The sequence below is a fragment of the Symphalangus syndactylus genome, chromosome 2 (genome assembly GCF_028878055.3).
Source record: "Symphalangus syndactylus isolate Jambi chromosome 2, NHGRI_mSymSyn1-v2.1_pri, whole genome shotgun sequence".
NCBI lineage: Eukaryota > Metazoa > Chordata > Mammalia > Primates > Hylobatidae > Symphalangus > Symphalangus syndactylus.
The window spans coordinates 140,681,986-140,707,923 of record NC_072424.2 but is presented as its reverse complement, the minus strand read 5'-3'; the positions used below and the strand labels follow the sequence as shown (position 1 = coordinate 140,707,923).

The 25,938-nt window shown below is 43.2% G+C and overlaps 1 protein-coding gene across 3 annotated transcripts in view; it reads right to left on the bottom strand.

Moving 5' to 3' along the window:
• PACRG (parkin coregulated) overlaps positions 1-25,938 on the bottom strand; it is a 579,878-nt gene that overhangs the window by 141,722 nt on the left and 412,218 nt on the right. Inside the window, exon 5 of one of the 3 annotated variants that reach the window (XM_055269138.2) lies at positions 19,309-19,467. The exons of the other annotated variants lie outside the window; for them this stretch is intronic. Within the exon in view, the coding sequence (XP_055125113.1) occupies positions 19,409-19,467 (59 nt within the window). The 3' untranslated portion in view covers positions 19,309-19,408. Of the gene's footprint in view, positions 1-19,308; positions 19,468-25,938 lie in introns of those variants that run through there. 3 annotated transcript variants of the gene reach the window in all.

The window sequence follows — 25,938 nt, the reverse complement described above, 5'->3', positions numbered from 1 at the left end:
AAAGCTGACTTTTCCACACTCTCAGGAGGGGTCCCCACAGGCAGTGCCACCGACTTGGGCCAGCTGCAGTCCAGGGTCCCGGCCCATGGGCTCACGCTCCACCAGGGAGGAGACAATTCTTTTTCAGTCTGTCTGTGTTTCTTCTCCTCTTTTCAGTCCTCTGTATACGTCTACTACCTTATCACTGCCCAGCTGGCCACAGCTGACTGAAGGGCTTAGTTACTCTCATGAGAAACTGGGGGGAAAAGTTATTTTATCTCCAGATTAATTTTGAACTTTCTGCACTTGAGAAGAGCTATAATCGTGCTAGGATTGGTACATCACTGGGAGTAGACAGGAGCCTATGCTTTAGATCAGATAGTTGTGTGGTCATGGGCAAATTGCTTAACCACTCTGAGCTTCAGCTTCTTCATCTGTAAAATGGGCAGAACAGTCATACCTGCCTCATAGAGTGGCAAAGATATGCAATAAGTGAGCAAAAGCAGATAAACGGCTTAGTGGACACACAGCCTGGTGCCCAGTCAGCACTCAGTCAATGCCAGCTCTTCTTGGCTACTGCACTGTGGGGATGCTCCCTTGGGACTTCCCCCTTTGATTTGTGATTTTTTTTTTTTTCTTTTTTGTTTTTTCTCATCTTGACTACTAGGTGGCAAGCTTCTTTATCTTTCTTCAAAATTATCTGCAGCTAACATTACATTATAGTGACAATTTTGTCACTAATACTACTTGTCATTGAATGGATGTAGCCACCAACATGTTCTACTTTGCTTTTAAAAATTATGGTCGAACCTGCATTTTAAATCTTTTGAGACATCTAAACAAAATTAAAGTTTACTATGAGTTGATGCAAAAGTCTACAGGCTCACATTTTGCAGAAAAGCAAGTCTAATTGTTTGAGAATTTTGCTATAATCTAGCACTAGGCAATGTCCTTTTACTTCACTATAGTTCATTTGATGAGCTGACATTAGGAGCTACATGTGAAGTAACACGGACTTGTACTGGCAAGAAAAGACTACAGATGAAAAGGAGTGGGAGAATGAAGGAGGGAATAAAAAGAAAGGTCTAAGCGACAAAAGAAGTAGGAACTGGAGCAACCCTGAAGAAGATCAGTGAATAGGCTGAGAGTTGGTTTTGGAAAACTGCAAATAATCTAGACGCATGGACTTCATGGAATTGACAGCAAATAGAGACTGCAGGGCAGTGCAAGGTGGGGGAAGCTGGGCCACTTGAGGGCTGTTTCTATCAGATGCCAGGCTACTTTCCAAGCAACCAGAAGAATTAGAATAAAAGCAGGGTGAACCCTGTGGCAGTGGCTTGTGTGGCACAACAGAGTAGGGTGAGTCCTTGAGAGAGTAGGGTGAGTCCTTGAGAGAGTAGGGGCCGTCCTGACCCCAGCGGGAGCAGGGGATTCTGGGTAGTTTTCAAAAATGGAGGCTCGCCCTCTAGTGGTGCCTGGAGAGAATTGCGGGCACATGACCCTCAATTTGAAGACGTTCAACAGGGGTGAGTCCCTACAGTTTAATGCTCCGAGCTGACAGTGGGCCAGGCAACCAGAGATGCAGAGAGCTGATTCCTACCCTCGGGGATTTTACAGGGTGAGAACAACGTGGAACAGGCCATTTCAACTCATACTCAGGTCCCATCTCTCTTGGGGACCTCTTGTTCCCCACTCTAAGCCATGGCCTCCTCTTCCTCCAGCAGTCTCACCCCTCAACAGTTCCCTTCCCCGCAGGGCAACTGCCTTTTTCTGGTTACGGGCTGAACTGTGTCCTCCCAGCCTCTAAAATTCCTATGTTGAAGCCCTGACTGCCAGTTCCTCCGAAAGATGTGACTGTACTTGGAGAAGTGTCTTTGAGGTAACTGGTGTAAAATGAAGTCACATGGGTGGGCTCTAATCCTTAAAAAAAGAGATAAGGACACAGATAACACACTGATGGAGGGATGACCCTGTGAGGACACAGTGAGAAGGCGGCCGTCCACAAGCCAAGAAGAGAGGCCCCGTGAGAAACCGATCTTGCTGACACTCTGACGACTGCCAGCCTCCAGCACTGTGAGAAAGGACACGTGTGTTGTGGAAGTCACCCAGTTTGCGGCTGGCTGGGCAAGCAGAGCAGAAGAAGGTGCTCCCCAAGTCTGTATGGCCTCTCCCTGCCCAGCCTGCCCAGCCTGCCCAGCGGCCTCTCTCTCCTGAGCCGTCTGGCCAGTTCCTCTGAGCACATTCTAGACATGGCCTTTGCCACACTCCTCCTGCTAATTCCTAATCTGGGATAACCAAACCCAGTGGTCACATGAGAATTCCTGCTCTACAGCCTGGCTGCCGTAGGAGCACAGCATGCAGCCATGTGAAGTGGGGCCAATTCCACACTCCCAACAACATTTCCCCCATCCCTGGTCAGTACCACACGTCCAGCTCCATGGCTATTCCCAATCCGCACTTCTCGTCCTGAACCACCAGTGGTATCCTTGTTCTTTCACCCCAGAGTTGACCTGAATCTTGACTTCATTTGGAAAATCAGACATGGATTTCCTCACTCACACTGGCAGATGCAGCTCTGCCTGCACCCACCAACACCTCATTTTCTCCATGCTGAGGAAAGGTGTTCTCTTTCCTTCTCAGATGAGATCCCTGAACATCAAATGTGACTCCATGCACCGTAGTTCACTTTATCATAATACACGCTTCAATGAGACTCATCCTGATCATCATGGTTTTTATCAATTAAAAAAAGGACAACTGGGATTAGCCTTTCATTCAAATCAACACTGCTTCTCATCTTGAGCTTTTCATGATATTTGCTCAAAAGAAGACTTAGAAGAGCACCTAGAGGAAAACTAAGAACTAATAACACAATTAGGACCATATGGACCCCACTTTCCTTCTGGGTTTTAAAAGAGAGAGGAAATAACTGCTTGTGTTATTAAATTGATTAGCTTCACTTCTGGTCGCTTTTATTCAAATATGGATATCTTTTGCAGGTGGTAAAATCAGTGTATTAACTTTCAAACATTCAGACTGAAAGTTGATCCATATTTTGCATTAGAATATTATGGCCACAAGCTCTAGTACTCCGTATAAATTAGGAAAGAAAAACATGGTCATAAATATTTAACACTTCAAAAATTCCCATTTAAAGTATTCAGTGTAGGTGATTGGAGAATATGGTTCACAGGAATAAAAGAACTTTGAAATTTGTTCTTTTGGTAAAGGTGGTCTTTCCTTTGATTATATTGAAAACCCACACTCAGTCTCAGACATAGATATAATAATGAATTACATACAGCTGGGCCAAAGGAAAGTAACATTTTCAACTAATTATGGTGAAAGTCATTTTCAGAGTTCTTGTTGTTGTTGTTGTTTTATTAGAATAGGAGTTAAAGCAGATTTCCTGCAATGCTTTAATAATTTTTTTTCTTCTTTTTTGAGATGGAATCTTGCTCTGCTGTTCAGGCTGGAGTGCAGTGGTGCAATCTTGGCTCACTGCAAACTCTGCCCCCACCCCCAACCCACAACCCTGGCCCTGGGGACAAGCGATTATCCTGCCTCAGCTTCTTGAGTAGCTGGGATTATGGGTGCCTGCCACCACACCCAGCTAATTTTTGTATTTTTAGTAGAGACAGGGTGTCACCATGTTGGCCAAGCTGGTCTTGGACCTCAGGTGATCCACCTGCCTCAGCCTCCCAAAGTGCTAGGATTATAGGCATGAGCCACCGCACCCAGCCACATGCTTTAATAAATGTTTATTGGAGCGCCCATTCTGTTTTCCTACAGGATACTTTAGGCATCTATGATGTGGACTTTGACCTGTAATCACATCAAGGGATATGCCATGGACAGAAAATATTTAAGGTCAAGTTCAAAGACAGTGTACAAAAGAATATGAAAATACATACAATCAATTGATAAAACAAACACCACAGCAAAAAATACTATGTTCAGTTGGAAACCTGTGGGAACTATTGGAAAGAGTAGCTGTCACAATTTGAATGATAGTTATATGATTAGTGACAGCAGTTCACTTTTGTGTGTTGTCTAATAGTTTACAAATCACATTCACAGGCAGTTATTGTCAAAAATGGCTTCAGGGAGATAGTGGGGTTGGTTTGAAAGGAAGTGGGACTTCAAAAACCTTACAGAGCTTTAAATTTTTTCAGAGTTTTGAGCAGAATCAAGATAATTTATCAAGTGAATCTAGCCCTTGATTCTATGACAAACTAAAATTTGTATTTTTTTCATTTTAGAAAAATAATAGCTTTCCTGTATAATCATGATCAAAATGATACAATTTTATGTCATTACTTTTTACCAAGTCACATCTCCTTAATTTAGCTAGATTTGAAAATTTTGATATGAATATTATTGACTTGGGAAGATTTACAACTAGAAGGAGCTCAACATACTTATAAAGTATTTTCATTGTAAACTGTTACATTTTATTATTCACATGTGTCTCAAAACAACGCCATGATATATCTCAACTTGGGAAAGAACCCTGAAGGATAGCCATAGACCAGGGTTACTTCATGAACCAGTGATTAAGATAGGACCCTCTGATGCTTTTTGGAGGCGATCAAACTGCCCTCTGAAAAATTTACAGAATTTTTACATCTCATTAACAAACTACAAAGAGGGCTTATCGCATATAGGAAATAAAAATTCTATAAGTATTCATAAAATTTAGTCATAATAATGGCAAACTATAAGCTTAAGGTTTCTTCTGTCTGGTAGGTGGAAATCATAATGGATATAACTGTGTTTTACCAGCAAACTGAAACAACAGTTTTTTGATTGTGCAGACATTTTAGCTCTCCTTTTGCAATAGAGATTAACAGACCCAATAGCATCATCATCCAAGTTGTCACAGTGAGACATACTCTGCTAATGAGAAGCTGTAATTTCAACTGTTGGAAAAGATGATGTGAACTTATTTGGATAGAAAAGCATGCAGATTTTTAACATAAATATAATCTATGATTCTTGTTTTTGGATTTCTTGTAATTCAGTAAAGGACATTATGGTGGACTAGGTTTGCAACAAAATAACAAATAAAAAGTATTTTGTCAGATATAGAATTTTGTCCAATTTTGTACTCATTCAGCCAGACACTATATAGTAATAAGTAGACTATGCTTAATTCAAAATGGAATATTTTACAGTGACATACTTGGTAAACGTATCCCCTACCAGCACAGATGGCATAAAAATGCTTAGTGATTCTTTTTTCAGACTTCATGTCATGCTTTGGGAAGATATGGCTGAAATAAATACATTTTATTTTGCTTCGTGACATTTTTCCATATGATTTAATTATAGAGAAGGGCACATGAGAGAGCTTCACTATTAAGTGGGATCCATTATACGCTTAAGAGCAAATTCAAATCTTTTGTTGAGCACATTTTTAGAAAATAAATTGTGCACGCCATGTAAATAATATGACATTTGGTTGCAGTCAATTTGGTTTATGTATTTTGCCCAAAGGAACAGGTGATTCAAAGTTTAATCTGCCCCTCATCTACTTATCCTTAATAACTTGGCACAGTAAGCAGTTCTTGGGGTATCAATATACCAATTAACAAAATAATTCTTTCACTGCTGTTGAAAGAAAGGGCCGATTCTAATCTACATTTTTTTGTTGTTGTTGAGCAGGGCAAATGAAACAAACAAAACAGTCAAAGAGGAGAGCAGGGAGAGAAGACAGATTCAGTGTTGCCCTCAGCAGATGCAGAGGAAACGAGCACAAAACCCTTTCACATGTGCCGGGCGCAGGCGACGCTGCCCAGAAACCCCGTGCCAACCCCTGCAGCCGAGGAATTGGAGCTTCTGTGTTACTCAAAACAATGCATCTGTCTTTCATGACACTTGTATTTAGATGAAATCGGGGCGCTTGTTGGCAAAACCAGTGAAGATTTCAAATAAGAGAAATTGTATTATATTAGAATCATAAAGTTTTAAAAATAATTCTGTATTTAAGGAAGTTTTTAAAAAATGGCTAACGGTGCCTTAGATGCAATGATGCCCTTTCATTCATTCTTTCTCCCTGTCCGCCCATTCTCATCTTCACTGTCCTAAATGAGGCCTCCCTGGCCCCTCGCCTGGGCTGTCACAGAGGCCTCTGAGTGATCTTTCTCCTCCCAGCTTTTCCCTTTCTGCCAGGCTCCCTTCCTCCAGTTAGCTTCCTGAAGCCTGGACAGGGTGAACCGTCTTGAAGGCTTGAATTTGCGCTCCCTCCTTGCTCACCCCATGCTGGACCAGCGCCTCTCCCCTGGGTTACCCTAGTGCTCTGTGCTTACCCGGATCTCAACACTTATCACGAAGATGGAGGTTTGTGATCATTTCCCCTTTTTTCCCCCTGAGACAGGGGTCTCCACAGGGGTGGGGCTTTGACCTCTTTATGGGTGTATTCTTGGTACTGGTTCCTCCAGGCAACAAATAAATATCCACTGGCTGATGGGATGAGTGACGTCACTCCCCATCCACTGTTCCTGAGATTTGATGTGTTCTTTGGGTTGTAGTCAGACCTCTCTTCCCCAGGGCCCTTTCGTTCTGCCGTCCTCAGGGCCCCCTACCAGCCCCTGCCCCACGCTGGCTCCACTAAACCATTTACCGTTTCCTGCGCAGGCAGCGCGGCCTGTTTGGTGCCTCTGCTGTGCTGTTCCTGGCCCTAGACTGCACTTAACGTGCATCCCTGGAAACTGTCACCCCTCCGGAGGGCTTTTCATCAGACCTTTCTAAAGCTTTTGTCTGCATTCTGTGTGTGACCATGTAGCACTTGCCACCCACGTTTCCTTGGTAGAGTGTTGGCCCTTGGGGACAGGGACCCGGTGTTAGTATTTTTTTTTTTTAAACTCCCATAGACCCTAACATATGTGTAAGGCACCTAGGAGAGGCTCAACACATGCTTTTGACATCAAACCTCTGCTAAAAAAAAAAAATCACCATTGCAAACCCTTGTCTAGCACCTTTGGTTTATGTACATACATACATACCCCGAGCATGCATTACTTTACCAAATCACCACAGGAGCTCTGCCAGGAAATAAAGTCAGTATCATGAACCTCAGAATGGTTCAGGTACTTGCCTAAGGCCACTCAGCTAACATTACCAACTGGGATTTAAATCTAGGTTTCTGTCTCTAAACCATGTGGCCTATCTAGTTCACAACGTTTGGAATTCAAGTGTGATGGGGGCCCAGCTTGAACTAAGGCCCCAAAAAACGGGCCAGTGGCTGAGAGGTGGAATGAATTTGAGAACTGTATTATCTGTTAATCTGATAGTTTTGCAACCCAGCCCCCATCATTCCTGGAGGAGTGAAAGGTTCAAAGAGATCTTAAGGTGGCTCTACTCTCTCTCCTATGCAGCTTCTTAGCTCAAGAGAGGGAAGAGCCCGAGGTCCCTTAACAATCATCCCCAGCACCCACTGACTGTGGACTGACATGGAGGCTGGATGGGAAATTGAGGCAGATTTTTGTCCAGACCTGGGAGAAAATTCACACTTTGGCAGTGTGGACTGGGGACTTAGTTTAGAGGCCAATGTAGAGGATATTCCCTTGTTAGATGGAGCAGAAGAGGAAGAGATTGGCAGCCACCAAATGGAAGCTGAAAAGGCTGTGCCATGAACACATGTGACTGAGATATCCAAAGGAATTTGAGGGAGATTATGGCTATTGCAGAGCAAGTGCGAATAGAAACAAATACTATTTTGTTACTCATTGTGACCTATTTTTTTCCTCCCAATTACCCTTCCTGATATGGCCTCAGTGTTGTCAAAGACAAATATTTTACATCTTATTTTTTTAAGCCAAACATTTTTTTTAAATGTGGAACTTCGTAGAACTTCATGATTAGGTATGAGAACAGAAAAATAATATAAATAAAAACCTGAAATAATGTCTATTTTAATCAATTTCTGCTTATCTGAGAAAGGCTGTTCTTTGATTCATGACAGCTTAAAAATAAATCACAATATCTATTTATCTCTAAAATATATTATTTGTAGATTTTAAATGATAATTCAGGTCTACAAATTCTTTTTCCCTTTGAAAAGTTATCTTCACAATTATTTATCAACCTTTGTATTTTACAATAAAAGTTATTACACGAAAAGGAATTCAGACTGAAGGTCTAAATCTATTTGGGTATAAATTGTCTTAATAATCTTAATATTTAATATGTTACTAAACACTTTTTGAATGACTCATAAACCATTTCTAAATTAATAAAACACAATAACAAAGTTAGATACAAGAATAACATGATACAAAAATATGGACAATATTATTTTTTATATTAATAAAATCCTCAGCATTTAAATCTAGCTCAAAAGTGGAGCTGAAGGCTGAGTGCGGTGGCTCACGCCTGTAATCCCAGCACTTTGTGAGGCTGAGGCAGTCGCGTCACCTGAGGTCAAGAGTTCAAGACCAGCCTGGCCAACATGGCAAAAGCCTGCCTCTACTAAAAATGCAAAAATTAGTTGGGCGTGGTGGCAGGTGCCTGTAATCCCAGCTACTGGAGAGGCTGAGGCAGGAGAATCGCTTGAACCTGAAAGGCAGAGGCTGCAGTGAACCGAGATCATTCCACTGCACTCCAGCCTGAGTGCCAGAGTGAGACACTGTCTCGAAAAGAAAAAAAAAATGTGGAGCTGATAAAGCAGCTGAACTAGCAAGTAGGTGTGGCAATAGTTGAAAACCCCCAGGTGGGAGCTGCCAGCCACATCCCAGGCAGTGTACACAGGCTGGATCCACTTAATTGGAAAGAAAAAGGTGGGTCAGGTCCTGATTTCCTGCAGTCCCTCCCAGCTGGAGCCATGCCCTGCAGTGGAGCTGCACACATTTCCTAGTGAAACTTGGTTAGGACAGGATTCCATTAGCAGCCAGGCTGGTTGATTTGGAGTTTGTCTTGCTGTGTGGTCTCTGGTGAGTCCTACAGCAGCTCCACCTCCCTGGCTCTGTGCAGCCCTTGACAACCCTGCTGTGCTACTGAAAACCAGAAGGACTGGCTCTGTCTTCATCACCAGTTTCATAGTCAGAGTTAGAGACCACCATGCCCTGCTTTGCTGGGGCCTTTACCGCTGGCCAGCTCTTGCCAGCTCTGGGGGCTGGACCCAGTGGGCCTCACCCTGGCTGCAGCCCTACTGCAGTTGTTCTCAGCCTTGGCTGCATGTACCACCTGGGAAGCTTGCAAAATTGCCCAGCTAAGCTCTAGATGTGACACTTGAATCCTTGCAGGACCAAAAAGGTGGAGAAAATCACCCTCTAACAGTGTGAACTGGGGTCTTTCTTGGGTAAGAATTTACCACTCTGGTAGTCTGCACTTGCCAATCCAGAGGCTGCTCTCTCGTGGGATCAGATGGAGCAGGAGAGGAAGAAATCGGCAGAAACCAAATGAAAGCTGAATCGCCTGTGTCAAGCACATGTGACTCAGATTATCTGGAGACATTTGAGGGGGATTGGGGTTATTGCACAACAAGTGGGATTAGAAATTGGCATCAGAACTTTTAAAACGTCCCATGTGATTTCAACGTGCAGCCAGGATTGAGAACCAAGGTCCTACCAGAGCTTTACTAGTCACGTTGATAATGAGCATTGATTTCCAAGATCACCTGCAGCTGCCTCTCCCTGACCACACTTCACCTAGCAGGACCGTCCTTTTTGTAGGTCAGCACCTGCCAAGACCTGGCTGTCCTGGCTCTCCAGGCTGGGAGTGGGCCCTGGCAGCTGGCAGTTACTTTCAGTTTTTCCTACAGCAAAGTTCAGGATGTGGAGGCTCCAGCAAGCCCCATACCCAAGGCTGTGGGACAGGTGTTTTCTCCCCATGCAGTTCTGTGTGTCTTCTAATGAGCTGTATTTGACCCTTCAGTATCTGTTCTCGGGCAGGTATGTATCAGTCTGTTCCACTCAAAAGATCTATACTTACTTAAAGTTTCATGCAAATACATTTGAGAAGATACTTTTATGGCTACAACAAACACATGGCTACAATTTCAATCCCTTTCTAAATACGCGACAAGCAGCCCCTGGATTTTGAGAGGTCCACGCAGCTTTTAGTAATGCTATTAGGTGCTGGGTAGTGCAACGGAGCCATGGAATGAACTCACTTGAACCCCGATGTCAGAGGACACCCAAAAGTAGAACACCAAATTAAGAAAATGAGGACCTTGACAACCTTTTCAACTTCTGGAGGATTGGAGGGGGTCAGGGTTGATCTCTTTCGAAATGAAACATGCACATTCTATTCTTAAGACTGTATTTTTCAGATATATACACACAGTGCACAAAATATATGCACACATACATAATATAAGTTATGATATTGTTCTCAATAGCAAGATCCTCAAAATAACCTAATGTCTATCAAGAAGGAACTGGTTACATATACGTGCAGACCAGTACAAAGGAATGCATCCAGTCTTTGAACAAATGAATATATCAAAATGCCCTAATATGGCACGTTCTGCAAGGCATCGCATTACATAGTAAGCCAAAACGCAAATCAAACAACAGTTCACCCACTTGAAGATTTAGAAATGAATAACCCTAAATAAGGCTTTTATCAAGAGTGCAAATATGGCAGGCACATCTTGGTGGGGATAAAAACCTTAGGCTTCCTGATGAAGATTCAACCTCTGGATTAATGACAAATAAAGTGGAGACGGTAGGTAAGACTGAAATCCTGGAGGACCGTGAACTCCAGGCTATGCGACTGTATTGAAATGCAAAAGGTAACAGAGAGCCAAGTATACTTGATATTGATTACATGACCCGGAAGATGGATGTCAAGAGCAGCACATTTTCTAGTGGAACAGATGAGAGCATGGACTTCTAACACACAGGTTAAATCCTGGCTTTGCCACCTCCTAATTGTCACCTTGGGCGTGCGGTAGTTCTGGGCTCCAGGTGCCTCATATTCACATAAAGTGCTTGTGAGCAAAGAAAATGATATTCACAAGAAGGCTAGCAGAATGCCCAAGAGAGTAAATGCTTACTATGGTAGCTGAGAGGGAAAGGAAAAACCAGAGAGCACGGTGGGAATTCCTCCGACAAGAGAGGGTTTTGTTCCCTTAAGCATATTCAAGGGGGGAAATTAAGCTGACTACATATGATTCTTCTCAGCAAGTTTCAGGTTCAGTAATTCTGAATTGGGGTTGGAAAATTGGGAGGAAAACTGAGTTGTGGGGGCAAAATAACTGTTTAACTTAATTACTAAAATGCCTACATTTCCTATCATGATGTCAATATTGTCCACGCAGCAATTCAAGCTTCTATTAAGGTTATTTTGTTAAAATTTGGTATAAAAGGTATGCCATTTATTAATTCATCAATACATTTTCATGAGTTCAGTACATGAAAAGAAATAAAGTAATTGTTCACCTAGAGGTCAAAACCTCCATTATTTTAAGTCTTGGTGACTTGCAAAACTCTGCATGAAAATGAATACAAATATATTGGAGTTAACTCTGTGGTAAATTAAATATCCTGGATATTCAATACACTTGACAAGACATCTTGAGGTCCAGAAAGGATGCTGAGTGGGGAACATGATTATTGAGACTTTGGTGACAGCTTCCAGGGGATGGATTTTATTACTCAGAGATATATTTCCACTGTAGTTCCCTGATTACTAAAACGGCTGTAGAATCTTTATTAAGTTTCTTGGAAGCATTAACTCTGTCAAAATTAAGAAACCTCATCAAACTCGTGTCCAAAAAATACAAGAGACGATAATGAATCCATGTCTTGGACTTTACAGAGGACAGACCCATGCAGAATAATGTCTTGGATATGGTTCTCTCTACCTAATAGTGATTCCCAGACACACGGCGAAAATAATCGAAATGAAAAATAATTAAAGGTACAGAGAAAGGCTAACCAACACCTGACGGGGAAAGCCAGGCTCTGTCAGAGCAGGGCTGGCAAGGAGAGAGCAGGGCTGAGCGTGGGTTGTCCATCCTGGGAGGAGGCAGGAGAGGAAGTCACAGGGGTGAAGGCAGAATGAGGATCAGGGCCACCAAAGGGGAGGGGGAGGGGTCTACCAGTGTCATGAACACCCTAGGACTGTCATCTCTGGAATTCTTCAAAGTAAAATTAGAAAACAATTTGTGGGAGGCATTCCTCTAGAATACTATTGCTGAAATGACCGAGAGAACATTCGACACCCTTATCAAAGCAGAAGAAGAACCTAGAAAGGACAAGTAATTGGGTCAATGTCATCCCTGACCTTGTAGAAGTAAATAAGATAATGTATGTAAAGAGCTTACCAGAACGCTCATTATATGAAATACTGAATACAGTGGCTGAGGAAGGTAGAAAAAAATTAGCGAGTACAGAATCAGGACTAAAACCCATAATGCAAGACTCAGTCCAGTACTCTTTCTACTAGAGATTCAGCATTAGTTTTTAAAAATTGTATAAATGCAATTATAATAAGGGTAGAACAACTCTTCCTTTACAGCACATGAATTTACTTAATTTTAGCTAAAAATAAGAATATAATAATAAATTTTGTATTATAATAAATCATATTGTTTACTATTTTTAGCTAAAATGATGTAAATATATATAATAAATTATATATTATATAACATATATAAGAAACAATAGATTAACATTATAATAAATAACAGTATTTATTTTTAGCTAAAATGAAACTTTAAACTCTTTAAACTCTAGCTAAATGCCAGATAGATACAACATTTAAATTCTTTCAAAAGGTTACATTATGTAACTCTTACAACAACGGTATGCAGTGACAATGCGGATTCAGAGAAGTTCTCTAAGTTGCCTGAGGTCACACAGCCCGGAAGCAGGAGATCTGTGACTGGACCCAGCTCTCTCACTCCAAAGCCTGTGCTCATGGCATTCAAAGCGGCTTATTCTTAAAGGCATGTTCTACCTCCAAGCAACATGATAGAGGTCTATTCAGGAAGGATCTGGATGTGGTTTCTTACATAGAACCACGGTATAATACGGCAGCACGATCAATACGTGGATTGCAAAATGGGTTTTGCAATCCCATTGCAAAAAAAAAGCTAAAGAAGGCATGTTTAGTTTGAGAGTTGTACTTAAGTCAGATTCCAAGGGCTTCCAGCACCAAAGCCCTGTGCCTGCTGCAGTGTGAGGAGGTACCTGGCACGTCAGAGTGTGCAATATTATTTCCTAGTAATGTCTAATTCAAAATTGCATATTTATGTCATCTTAAGATTGTGATGTATTAGAGAACCAATGAAATCCAGGGTTATATTTTTCTATTACCTTTTCTCATTTAAAAATAATTTAAAACACAAATTTGAAAAGTTATCCTTGCTGGGAGCTTACTTCTGAATAACCACCCGGCTTGCTGTAACTTTTAGTGACACACATCCTACTGTAATTCACGTTCCCTACTTTTCTTTCCTAGGTTTTATTGCTCTTGGCTATTTGCATAAAAATGGAAGCTTTGATCTTTAAGGGTTCATCAGCTCAAATAGCTCATTCCCTATCCTAAGATACAAGTAATGATGGGTGAAAGAGGTTTAGTGGTTCAGCTCAACCAGGCATGCACAAGCAGTTACTAAAACCCATCGCTCCCTCCTCCACATCACCGGGATTGCTTTTACTGTAATTCTCCACTCAAGCCCATCTCAATATCTTCCTCAGCCCAAACATAAATCAAGGTGGCCACTCCCTGTAGGTACAATTCTTAATACAGTCAGCAGCCTCATTTTACTACAGAAGCAGAAAAAATCATAGGTGAAGGTCCAATCTTGTTTTCTTTATGTACCTAAGAATTTGGGAGGATTTCCCATTCTCTCAGCACTACCACCTCACACGGTCCTGGTGAGGAATAAAAGAGGTGTTATCCATAAGGGTCTACACACGAACCCACAAATATTTTGTTTTCCATTTCTTTCCAAGAACTGTAGATCATTTCTATGGATTCTTTAGGTCCTAATAGAAAAGTCAAGGGTTAAGCCCGTTAGCTTGGTAATTTTCATTAGTTGTCAACTGAGGAGTAAACTAAACCTCATTTGTTCTTGGTCTAATGACAACTTTCATAGTGTTATTGAACACTCAAGAAAGGTTCACGGAAGAACATACTAAGTGGCCCAAACGGTGGGGAACAGAACATAAAGAATGATAGAATCCTCCAAGCCGAGTGCTTGTGGCTTCGTTTAATTCACTAGTGGTGTAATAAAGTGAAACATTGGTTCGTGTCCTTTTTCGTTCTGAGAAGTGGCTGTTGACATCCTCAGCTGGCTGGATAACTATTCTCATATTAGTGTGAGAGCAAGCATGGGCCCCAGGAGCAGCCCACGAGCTCTGCAGCCTGATGTGCGTTCATCTGCCCATCCAACATTTGTAATTCACTACGCCTGGTGCTGGGGATGCAGCAACGGGACAGACAAGTTCCCTGTTCACGGGGAGCTCTGCTGGTAACCAGCAAGGTGCAATAAAGAGGGAGAGGTGACATGAGCGATGTGGGTGTAGGGACAGCAAGCACCTAGAGGGAGTGTGCCTTTCCACCTGGGAGGGTGGGTCCTGGGAGGCTTTGCAGAGGTGCTGACTTGGTCATGAGAGCTGAGGGAAGGGAAGGCCACTCAAGGTGGAAGAGCAGAACTAGTAGACACAGAGGCAGTCACACTGCTTCAGAGCAAATGCCAGTGGTTTCTTGAATGTAGGTGCTACTGGACCTGGACGGAGAATGGAGACCATTATGCCCAAATAGGAAGTTTGGACTTTACTGCACAGGTAGTAGTTAGTAATTGTCAGTAGGAGAAGAGATGTGTTTTAGGAAGATCACTCCACAGTGTGGTAGGCAGAATATTCTGCCCACCACCGCCAAGATGGCCACAACCTAATTCCTGGAACCCGTGACCATGTTGCATTACATGACAAAAGGGACTTTGCAGACATGCTCACATTGAAGACCTCGAGATAGGGAGATCCTTTCCGATAATCTGGGTGGATCAAATGTAATCAGGATGGTCCTTACAGTGGCAGAGTGAGGCACAAGAGGACAGCTGGAGATGACCCAAAAAACGGTCAGGGAGATGCAACGTTGCTGGCTTTGAAGAAGTTGGCTTTGAAGGGGCCCACGAGCCAAGGAGTGAAAGCTGGAAAAGGCCAGGAAACGGGCTTTCCAGCAGAGCCCCAGGAGGGGACACGGTTCTGTAAATACCTCGATTTTGGTCCCGTAAAACCTATGTAGACTTCTGCACTATTGAGCTGCAAGATAATAAATTTCTGCTGTTGTTAGGCCCCCAACTCTGTAAATTTGTTTTGGCAACAATACAAAATAAATACAAATGGCTCGGAGAGGACTGAAGTGGGAGGGGCACGGCTCCCAAGGAGAGAGCTCCTCGGTGGAACCTAGGCAGCAGCAGTGGGAGGGGAGGGAGTCCCGGGGCGTGGGGGTCGTAGGGAGGCCGCTCAGATATTACCTGTGGTGCACTGGGCTGGGCTGCTGGTTCAGGAGAAGGGTGAAGAAGAGTCTAGAACGGCCCCCAGGCTCCTCTGGTGCTCAGGGATGGAGAAGCGATGTAGGACGAGCAGCAGGCTTGGGGAAGATGGGAGTTTAGCTTTAAACATGTTGAGTTGAGAGTGACCTTGAGGCTTTTAGGAACAGGTAATTCAATATATAGGTCTGTGGCTCAGGCAAACTGAAATTTCGGAGTCATGAGCTTAAAGACGGTGGCTGAAGCCCAGAGACTGGCTGACAGCCCCGATGGAGAAGAGGCTGCAGGAGCCAAGAGCCAGAGGAGACCGCGGCAGCTCAGGGCCAGATGGGAGAAACTCAAGGCAGCTTCCGCACACGGCGGTGAGGGCTTCCACAGGAGAGCGCTGCGAAGGGCCCCTCGGCCTGTCTCGGGGCTCAGGGAAGAGTTCTTGAAGGAGACAATTCTTAGCTTGAATGCTGAAGGATGAACTTGGAGAAAAGAGGGGAAAGGACATTCCAGACGGAGGGAACAGCATATAAGAAGGCCCCTGAACAGCACGGTGTGTGCAGAGATCTAGAGGCGGCTGAGAAGGCTAGCAAGTAAAGCCTCACGCCTGTAATCCCAGCACTTTGGGAGGCCGAGGCGGGCGGATCACGAGGTCAGGAGATCGAGACCATCCTGGCTAACAGGGTGAAACCTTGTCTCTACTAAAAATAAAAATAAAAATAAAAATAAAAATTAGCTGGGCGCGGTGGCAAGCGCCTGTAGTCCCAGCTACTCGGGAGGCTGAGGCAGGAGAATGGCGTGAATCCGGGAGGTGGAGCTTGCAGTGAGCCGGGATCGCGCCACTGCACTCCAGCCTGGGTGACAGAGCGAGACTCCATCTCAAAAAAAAAAAAAAAAAAAAAAAGAAAGAAGAGGATGTGCGTGGGCACAAAGGTAGACCAGCCATTAGAATCTTACCTTCAGTCGGAGTGGGGTTGGGACAGGATAGAGACTCAGCTAGGGCTTCTGAAATGGGCATGAGATTTAGAGTCAGTTGGGTGGATTATAGTGATACTGAAAATGAATTTTTAAAGGTAGAGATCAGAAATATTTTAAATGAACTTCTTAGTTTCTGATGCTTAAAATCGTTGCAGATAACTTTCCCTGTTGCATGGCCTTAATTATGACATCGCACTCAAAAAGGTTTCTAGGGATTACAAAAAGGTCAGTAGTTTGTTGAATCTGGGCATCCTCTAACTATCAGCCAATAGGGCCTCTCGCTCTCAGAACACACAGGACCTGTCCCAATCCAGGGCCTTTGCCCTAGACCAGCCAGGCTTTTCTCTCCCCAGCTTCCCATACCTAAATTTTACTCATTCTTCAAAGCGAAGCTCAAATGCTATCTCCCTCCGGAAGTGTTCCCTGATCTCTTGAGTTGGAATGACCCTCCCCGCTTCATGGAGGGACGAGCCCCCTCTTCACTGGCCTCATCTGTAACTTCCTAGCCCAGGGTACCATTCAAGGGCAGAGGAAGCAGACGTATCTTTGGAAAGGGGGCTCGGGAAGGGTCTTTCATGCCTGTTTGGGCATTCACTGGATGCCCAAAGGGGACCCAGTCACGTTAGGAAAGCAGCCTTCGCACCAGTTGATTTGAGAGTTTTGTATAGAAGAGAGGTATGGGGAGAAAGAGGAAAGTAGGAAGAACTAGTGAAAAATTAATTCAATAATCTAGGTGTGAGGGCTTTGGAGGCCAAGGATAAGTCATTTTGCATTGTGAGTATTCCATGTTTTTTTTTCCACATTTAATTTTTAAAAAGTGCTCATCTCCTCTAAGGGAGTAACTTAACTCCCAGTGCTTCAGAGATAAGAGCTTTGGGCTTGTTTTGTTGATGTGATAGTTTCAGCATGTCACATGCAGGTGGCCAGAGGACATAGACCATGTATGTGTGAGGTATGTGGTTCTCACTGTAGTTGCCTGATCAAACACAGATGATCAGTTAACTTTAAATTTCACATAAATAACAAAAAACATTTTTAGTATAAGCATGTCTTAAGTATTTCATGACACATACTTATATTAAAAAAATTATTTCTTGTTCATCTGAAATTCAAATTAATTGGGTATCCTGTATTTTTCTTTGTGAATCTGGCAGGCCTACATAGCACATGAGCAAGAGCAACACCTAGGCACAGAATGGAGTGATTTCTGGAAAATCAGTGTGGGTTATTTAACTCCTTTTCTCCCCCATAGCTTTCCAATCTTTTTGTCTGTCTCAATACTGGGGACGCCAAGATTCCTCTGGAAAGCTGCCTCACATAGGATTATATGCCGCAAGGAGGAAGGGTCTGTAACCTTTAAGATGAACTATCAGACCGTCTCCTGGAGCTGCCAAGACAGCCCCTTAGCTAAATATCTTGACTGCTGGCCATTTTCCTCATCATTCCTGCGGTGGCACTGGTGAATGAAGGATCACACAGGGCCCACAAGAACCTTTTATAGCCACATCCTAGGCACCTATCGTGTTGCCTCTCGATCCTTCTGTTCGGCTGAGCAACCCTGGGGGCACGTCCAGCTCCGCAGAGGAGGCTGTACCAGGGCTGGCTGTTAAGGGCACCCCAATTCTGGTCATCCTGATGCCAGAAGGATCCCAGTTCTGAGACTGGGGCATCCCTCCTGGGAATAGGAGATGTTAAAACCCTCTTTCCACAGACTCTTAAATGCTGCCCTTCCCCCAGAGACATATGACCACCGCTGGTGCAAAATCACCACTGTTCTTCCTCTTAGGGCCTCTCAGCTTTTGGATTCTGACCATTGCTGGGAATCACTGCTTTCTCCTTTCCAGACTGTTCACCCTACAGAGCCTTACATTGCAGCAGGAGCTGGTGGTTTCGAGGGAGACGGACTCATGCATTTTACACTCAATAGCGATAGTATTGACATGTCACGAAATAGTTGGCTGTTCTTTCAGTTGTACTGTTTTCACTTATCAAAACCTCTTCATCTTTTTCCTACACTAAATTGAATTGGTTTCTTTCTTAGTTTGTATTTATAGGATTATTGCTGTTCAAGACACTACTTTGCATTTATCTTTATTGACTTCCATTGTATTTAATTGAGACATCCATCCAATTTGCTTGTATCATTTTGGATGCTTCAAATTGTCAAGTGAAATGGGATATAAACCGATGTAAAAAAAATCCCTTTTTAGAAACTCCAAGAATTCACATGACTACACAGGAATCAATGACAAAATTCACCATTTTTTTGTATTTTCAAATATATTACCTAATATTGCCTGTTGAATAAATTGGAAAACAATTCAGAAAGGAGTATTTTAATAAAAACATATCTAAAATATAAATCTCCGAATTCAATTTCCAGAATAAGGTGGATGAATGAAACAGAAGCACTGAAAATGCTCAAGGGGATCCAGGAGTGCCTGCCCCTTCCCTCACAGGCCACCACACCATTGTAAGAGTAGAGTTTACCCATCAGATCAGAGATACCAAACTATCGGTATCATCTGTGTTAGTTATAAAGACTAAAAATTCCTGACTATACTTTTGTGCTTAAAGGATAGGTTTCAATCTGAAGATTTTTTTTTTTAAAAAAACCAACCATTATTCAGGATAGAAAAGTTTCCACCCAACATTTAAATACAACCAAAAATTATTCGATATAGAAATTTGTCTATACATATTGTGAATTGTTTCCATTTTCCTTTATTGTCCTTTAATGATCTCATCAAGAGTGCATAATTAGTTCACTAGACTGCAAAACACTGGCTCTCCCCTGAAGCAGCCAAGCAGAATTGTTGACTAACCCCTTTCCCCTCCGGAGCTCACTACCGTTAATGGGCCGTGTTCAGGAGGGAGAATGCTGGGCCTTGAAGCAACAGTTTAGGGACCATCATAGCCTGCATTGACATATAAAACGAAGAGTTTTCAAAATCACTTTGCCAATGTCGGTTAATAATGGCTTTCGACGCCTTCCAATATTGCTGTAAGCTGCTAGGCAGGCAGATTTTGGTCCCAATTTTCCTTCATCTGTACATATCTCTTGAAGTGCCCTTGTAAGAAATAGAATGTAGATCCAATGATAAGTTAGGAATGGAAATCTCAGAACCGAACTAAGGATGACAGTCATATCGATAGTTGCACATTGGGGTCCTTCCTACGTTCTAGGCTTTGTTCCATGAAGGCAACATAGAAACAGGTGGTTTTAAAATGTTGCTGAGGGATCTAGATGTGTTAAATTAGTCAAGGGAGATACCAAGCTCAATCTCTTGGGCATTTTGGCTCCAATTAACATACAAATTTATGTTACATTAGAACAAATGATCAGTTCAAGGTGTACTTCAAAGACCCCAGATGTAACAGGATTTCGAGAGAAGTTTGTGCATTTTCTGTTAATTTAAGGCATTGAAACCATAGAAGCATTTTATTCTAAAAATAGCCACTTAATGTCCCAAAATATAATTTCCTTTTTCTCACTAATTAGTTAAAGATGAAATAATGCTTGAACACTTCATAATCTTAAATTCACAATATTTTGCTTAATTAAAATAGGTAATTTAGAAAAATAATTGGCAATTGCTAAAACCTCTAATGCTGATGAGAATTGAGCTGGAAGCATTCTTTCATCACAAATTGGTACTTAAAATATAAAGTTCTGCACACAGCTGGGAAGTGCCATTGTAATTTGGCATTTATGTTCAGTAGCTATCATTAAACCAAACAAACTGAAATTAAAGAGAAAAGAAAAACAGTGGATTTAAGAAGACATATCTGGAGTAGAATCTAAGGGCTCAAAAGTATAAATAGGATCTTCTAAGCATTCGTTAGGAAGTGATTGTTATGTAACATATCTGCAAATTTCTAATACATTGATTCATTTCATTCTTCATTCTAGACATACAGCTTTGATAATATTTAAGTTCCATTTAAAAATTAAGGCTATGTAATTGATATTCGTTGGATCAAATGATACTTTTTAGTGGGTAAACTCAACTTTTATTCATGATTTTAAAAGTAAAGTCATTTATGTGGCTGAATTCATGCTTACTGATGCTGATTTAAAGAAAAGTGAGATAATTGTATCTGGAATAAGCAAACCATGGATTTTGCACATTTTCCTATCGAGGACAAATAATAAAATGTCTCTCTGAAATTCCATACAACATAGCACAGATTCGTGCTAATTTGCAGGAACACCAAAGAAAAACACATGCTTTGGAGGCCTTATTTCTTTAGTGGGAGGCTGTCTTTCTCAGGACTGGAACAAAAGCCTGCCGATGAGGATGGGAACATATGCAGACATCCTTAAGTGTGTGTTGCTGGGGAGGGCAGGCGGAGGCATTCCATTCTACACTATGGAATTTGCTCTCACATTTTCTCCTTGGTAACACATTTAAAAACATAAGATTTTAAACAGCAGTCTAAAGAGCAAGGAATTAAAAACAACAACAACAACAACAAAAACCAAGATCCAGGCCAACAAATGTTTCATTCTAGTGGAGTACAATGGTGATATTTCGGCTCCACCAAATAAGTCTTTGAAATAAAGATTCTTTATATTCTTTTGCAAATAAAAGTCCAAAATATTTATCAAATTGCAGTCATGTTAAAGCAACGTGGGTATTTTTCAATTTTCATGTCTTCTTTGAGATGTAAAAGTTTTAAAAATCCATCCATTGTTTACTTATGGTTTCTCATCAAAAATAAAGGAATTTAATATATTTCAATCTTAAGTAAGAGATTTACTTTTAAAAGGTCAGAAACTGGTTTTTGAAGTTCCAGGGCAGAGCAAACACCCCAAACCAATAATAATATAGACAAAACAAACCCAGCACAGAAAACATCACCCTTGGTCATGATTTCCGAAACTTATAATTTCAAAAATTTAAATTTAGCCAGTATTTCCTTGCCACCTAGTGCTTGCCTTTCAGTGGTCTAGCGAACTTCAAGACTGATGGATCCAGATTTCACTGGTCAAAGCAGTCACTATCAAGCAGCATAACCGCCAATGCATGGTTACAAGTGCTGGGCTGAAATCATGACCCGGGTGTGGGCAGGAACACAGAGGGAGCAAATAATTCCATGGGTTTTCCTGTTCTTAGAGGGTAAGAGGCGGGAACTTGAGCCTGGAAGGATTCCTGAAGAAGGTGGTATTGAATTGACTTTGAACTCCCACGGCTGGGGGATAGGAGGCAGATGTTCCTGGCAGAGAAGGGAAGGACAAGAGAAACAGGGGCATGGAGACGGCCCCAAGGTCAAGGGACAAGGGGTGGTCCAGTGTGAGCACAGGCGAGGGAGCAGGAAGGTAAGGTCCCAGAGGGACATAAGCCTGTAGAGGAGGATGAGAGCCAGCCAGTGGCCGGCCTGGTGTGTCCTGCTGGGATCTGACAAGTGGGACAGCACTAACTCCTACCTAGCCTTATTTAGCTCCGGGATGCCCTTGAGGCATGATTTATGATAACGTACTGAATCCTCACAACACTCGTATTAGCTAGATGTGATCACTACCCTTTGCATGGATGATCAGACTGAGGCGTAGGTTGAGAAACACGAGGTGTTTGTTACTTGGCAGGTGGCAGACCTCCATAGCCTGCGAGGTAGAGGCCACTCCGGCTTCAGGAAGAACATCGCCGGTTTGCGGGTTGAGGGCCAGGGAGAGGACCAGCAACAGGAATACCAGTGAGAAAACCATTGAAAGAAGGATTGAACTAACGCACAGCTAGACAGTCCCGCAGGGAAAATTAAAAATGTGGAACTTTAAATTGTGTGTACTACAGAGAGTGGGGAGTCCCCGGGCGGGAGGAGTCCGAGGCATCCCTGAGTTTCCTAAAGAAATGAAAGGAGACCGAGTTTCCTTCCCGGTAAGCCAACGGGAGCAACAGGGCCCAGGTGGGAAACGCAAGGTGGGAAGGAGGATGTGCACTGCTGGCAGGGAGGCCTGCACTGGGGATCCGACCCCAGCAGGGGCTCCGGGCCGGCCCGGGGTTGGGGGAGACAGCTTCTGGAGCTCACAGGTGTTGGGTTCGCCTGCGGGTCTGGAGTGCGAAGGATAGGAGCGTTCAGAGGGCGGAGGCTGTGCAGGCATCACCCGCAGCCCGGGGGAGGGAGGAGAAGGAGCCTGCAGGGAGGCTCGCCGGGTCGGGGAGTCGGAAGGGAAAGAGCCCAGGAGTCTGGAGAAGCGATTGCTTTAGGGAGAAGTTTCAGCTCGCGGTGGATAGAAAAGCCCACGCAAAGCGAGGAGACTGGGGTTTCATCAGAAGGCCGTGTTCTCCGGGGTTCGCAGGGAAGGACGGTGAGGCCGCACACAGAGGTGGCCTTGGCTTTTCACTTTTTAAATCTTCCGGGTGGAGACTTGAGCGAGGTGGGCAGACCGGCCAGTGCGCTGGGGAGGATGGAAGGGGGAGCCGGCCCGGAGCCTCGAGGAGAGAGGCCTGGGGAGGGCCGGGGCCTGGGAAGGGGCCAGCGCCCGCGGGAGGCGGCCCCTCCGGAAGCTCTGCAGCAGAAGGAGGACGTGAGGACACCCGACCGGCCTGGACTGTGCAAAAGGAGAGGTGACAGCGAGGGTTCGGTCTTCGGGGGGTGGCAGAGCCGGGGCAGGAGCTTCAAGGAAGGGGAAGGAAAGCCAGCCATGGCCCGGCGGGGCCCGGAAACTGTTTCCTCCTAACAGAGCCAGTCCACAGTGACACAACTCCCTCCAGCAGGGCCTGGCTGTTTTCAACAGACGTCAGGTACATTTTTTTCCCCCCCGCCATAGATTTTTCACAAAACCCTCATTCACTTCCACGAGAATACTGTGCATGGATCACAGGTCAGTTGTGCAGCAGCCACTTACGGGTTGGTGCCAAGTGTAAGTTACCAGTGGCGCTGGAATCTCTCATTGCAATTGCACAGAGCATGTCCAGGAGAGAGGAAGGTATTTCCAGTGTTGGGAGCTGCCTAGGGTCTGTGTGCTGTATGTTCTCGAATGTTCCATCTCACGCAGAAATGGACAGGCAAAGTTGAAGCCAGATGGGAAAGAGCTGGAGAGGAGCTAGCTACTGTGCAGAGAAAAGCTGTGTCACTGGGACCGATTTTCCATATTCTGAATGTTATCCTGTAGTGGAATATTGGGTATGCCACCATTTGAGTCTGAAGAGGAATGTATGGATGTTGAGGTGGCATTGTCCTGTTCTTTCATACAGCAGTGTGTTCTCAAGGGAAGGGTGGTGGGCTTCCATGCAGCTCTCTGGCTAGAAATGTTTTCTGTGCACGATGCGAACCCGCCCGTGATGGCCGGATGTGGCCTGCACACATTATATCAGGCTCCAGGATCGCGCCTTTCAATGAAAGTTTGCATTGGATCTGTCCCTTTGTATATTAAATTTAAATGAATTATTCAACGAAAAAAATGTAAAAATATTCCTACAGTGCATAATACATACCAGACACTGTTTTCAGTACAGTGGGAGGGCACAGAGATGACTGACGTGAAAACTCCCCTTGAAAGACTGCCTCTAATGGCCATGGACGCTCAAAACACTCAGGCTGCCAATTTGCAGCATTAAAGAAAAATCTGGTAAGAATAATCCCCCCCCACACACACACACACTATAAGCATCTGTGACTTAGTGCAAATTTCTAACATGTCTGCAGGTGGATTACAGTAGACATTGTCTTGTCCCCAGAGTGAGTTTTCTGCCTAATTTCATATTTTCAGTGGTATCAACCAGGTAATGAGTATTAACCAAATGTCTACTGTGTAGAAGAAATGCATGAGGCAGCACGGAGGAGTGAAAGGGGCATAAAATGCTGAAGAAACAGGCAGTGAATGAGTCTCTGTGAGTCCATTTCTATTCTGGTTGGTAAAGAAAGGTGCTAGAGGGGCATTGCTAACGGGGTAATGTCTTCCCCAGGGCTGGGAGGTGTGAAGCATGGCTGGGATAGTGAACAGCCCAGTGTGCCCAAAAAGAAAGGCTGTGCAAGAGGAAGGTCTAGGAGAACAAAACTCACATGCTATGGAAGGCTGTAACTCACATGCTCAAAACTTTTTATTTCCCTCTGAGGGACACTTGCTAACTATTGGTGATTTGGGGGAAGAAATGTGATAAAAGGTGGGTTTTAGGAAAGTGAGATATGAGGGAGGTGAACATGAAGGCAAGATTGGTGAGTAGAGCTTTAGAGAAAATATTATAGTCAGAATAGAAAGAACTGCCGTGTGATCACTGGAATTTGTTAGGAAATACTCTATTTCCTGCAAGATTGGAGACACTGGGATGGTAACCCAGCCTCTGAGTCTCAGTTCATTCATCTTTAAGTTGGGCATGGCAACCCTGCTTATATAGTCAGATTTCATGAGGATTAAATAAATAAGAAAAGCACATTGAAAACAAATATATTACTATCATCCTGTAAGAATGCTACATTTTCATTTTTCTATATTCAAGAAATAAATATATGTGTGTTCAATGATGCATCCATTTGTAATGCTCCCATTCCTTCCTTTAATTTGGATCTTAGACATTTTTGTAATTATATACATTGAACTGTGTGGATCATATGTGCAGAGTTCAGTACATGGTCCTAAACCAGTCAGAGAAGGAGACTGAACCTGCAGGCTAATGAAGGAGGATAAGATGTCCTCAAGTAACTATCACAGGAGTTGAGACTGATAAACTTCATAAGGGGTATTCAGCTAACTGCAAAGGATGATTAGAAGAGAACTGATAGCATCCATGTGCTAACAGAATGGAAAAGGGATGAGCAATGTAGAAGCATGGCAAAAAGAGAGTTAATCAATTCCCACATGCTGTGGTCTGACCATGTGCAAGGTGGCATAATATTGCCTACATTTTTAGAGGAATATTGTGAAAATGAATAGGACATTATCTCCAAAACAATTAGAGATGTTTGGACAAAAGCCACCATGAGAAAAATTCAAGTTTATCATTTCTGAAAAGACATTTAAAAACATGTTAGTTTGTAAGGCAAAATACAAGAACAGATTGAACTTAAAAGATGTTATTAGATCCTTTGAGGAGTGAGGTTGAACACCCCATGTAAACAGAAACCATTCATGTTACTATTATGGAAAGCTAACAGAGAAAGATGAATAGGATGAAGCCATTTTATTTACCTGCGACAAGAAGAGAAGGCCATTTAATAAGGTGGAACAAAAACACAACATACAATATCAGGACTTTCTAGAAAAAAGTAGAGTTTCTTTTCCTTCAGACAATATGTTACACATATGGCAAGTTTCTTAGCTTGATAAACATCCACAAGTAGATAGCTTGGAGACAGATGGGAGTTTCACGACTCTGTCTTATTAATTTCCTTGCCATTAGACTGAATAACTCATAATTCAGATGATCAACTTGACTTCTGATTCTGAAAATCAACAGAAGGCATCAGGGTAAGTGGCCAAGCGTAGGAATGAAAATATCTCCATTGCCCTTGGTAACTGCTTGCTGTGGTCAGGAAGTGGTGGTGAAAGCCAAGTCTTGAGATTCCAGAAATGGACACAAGGCTACCAACGGCATCTCCTG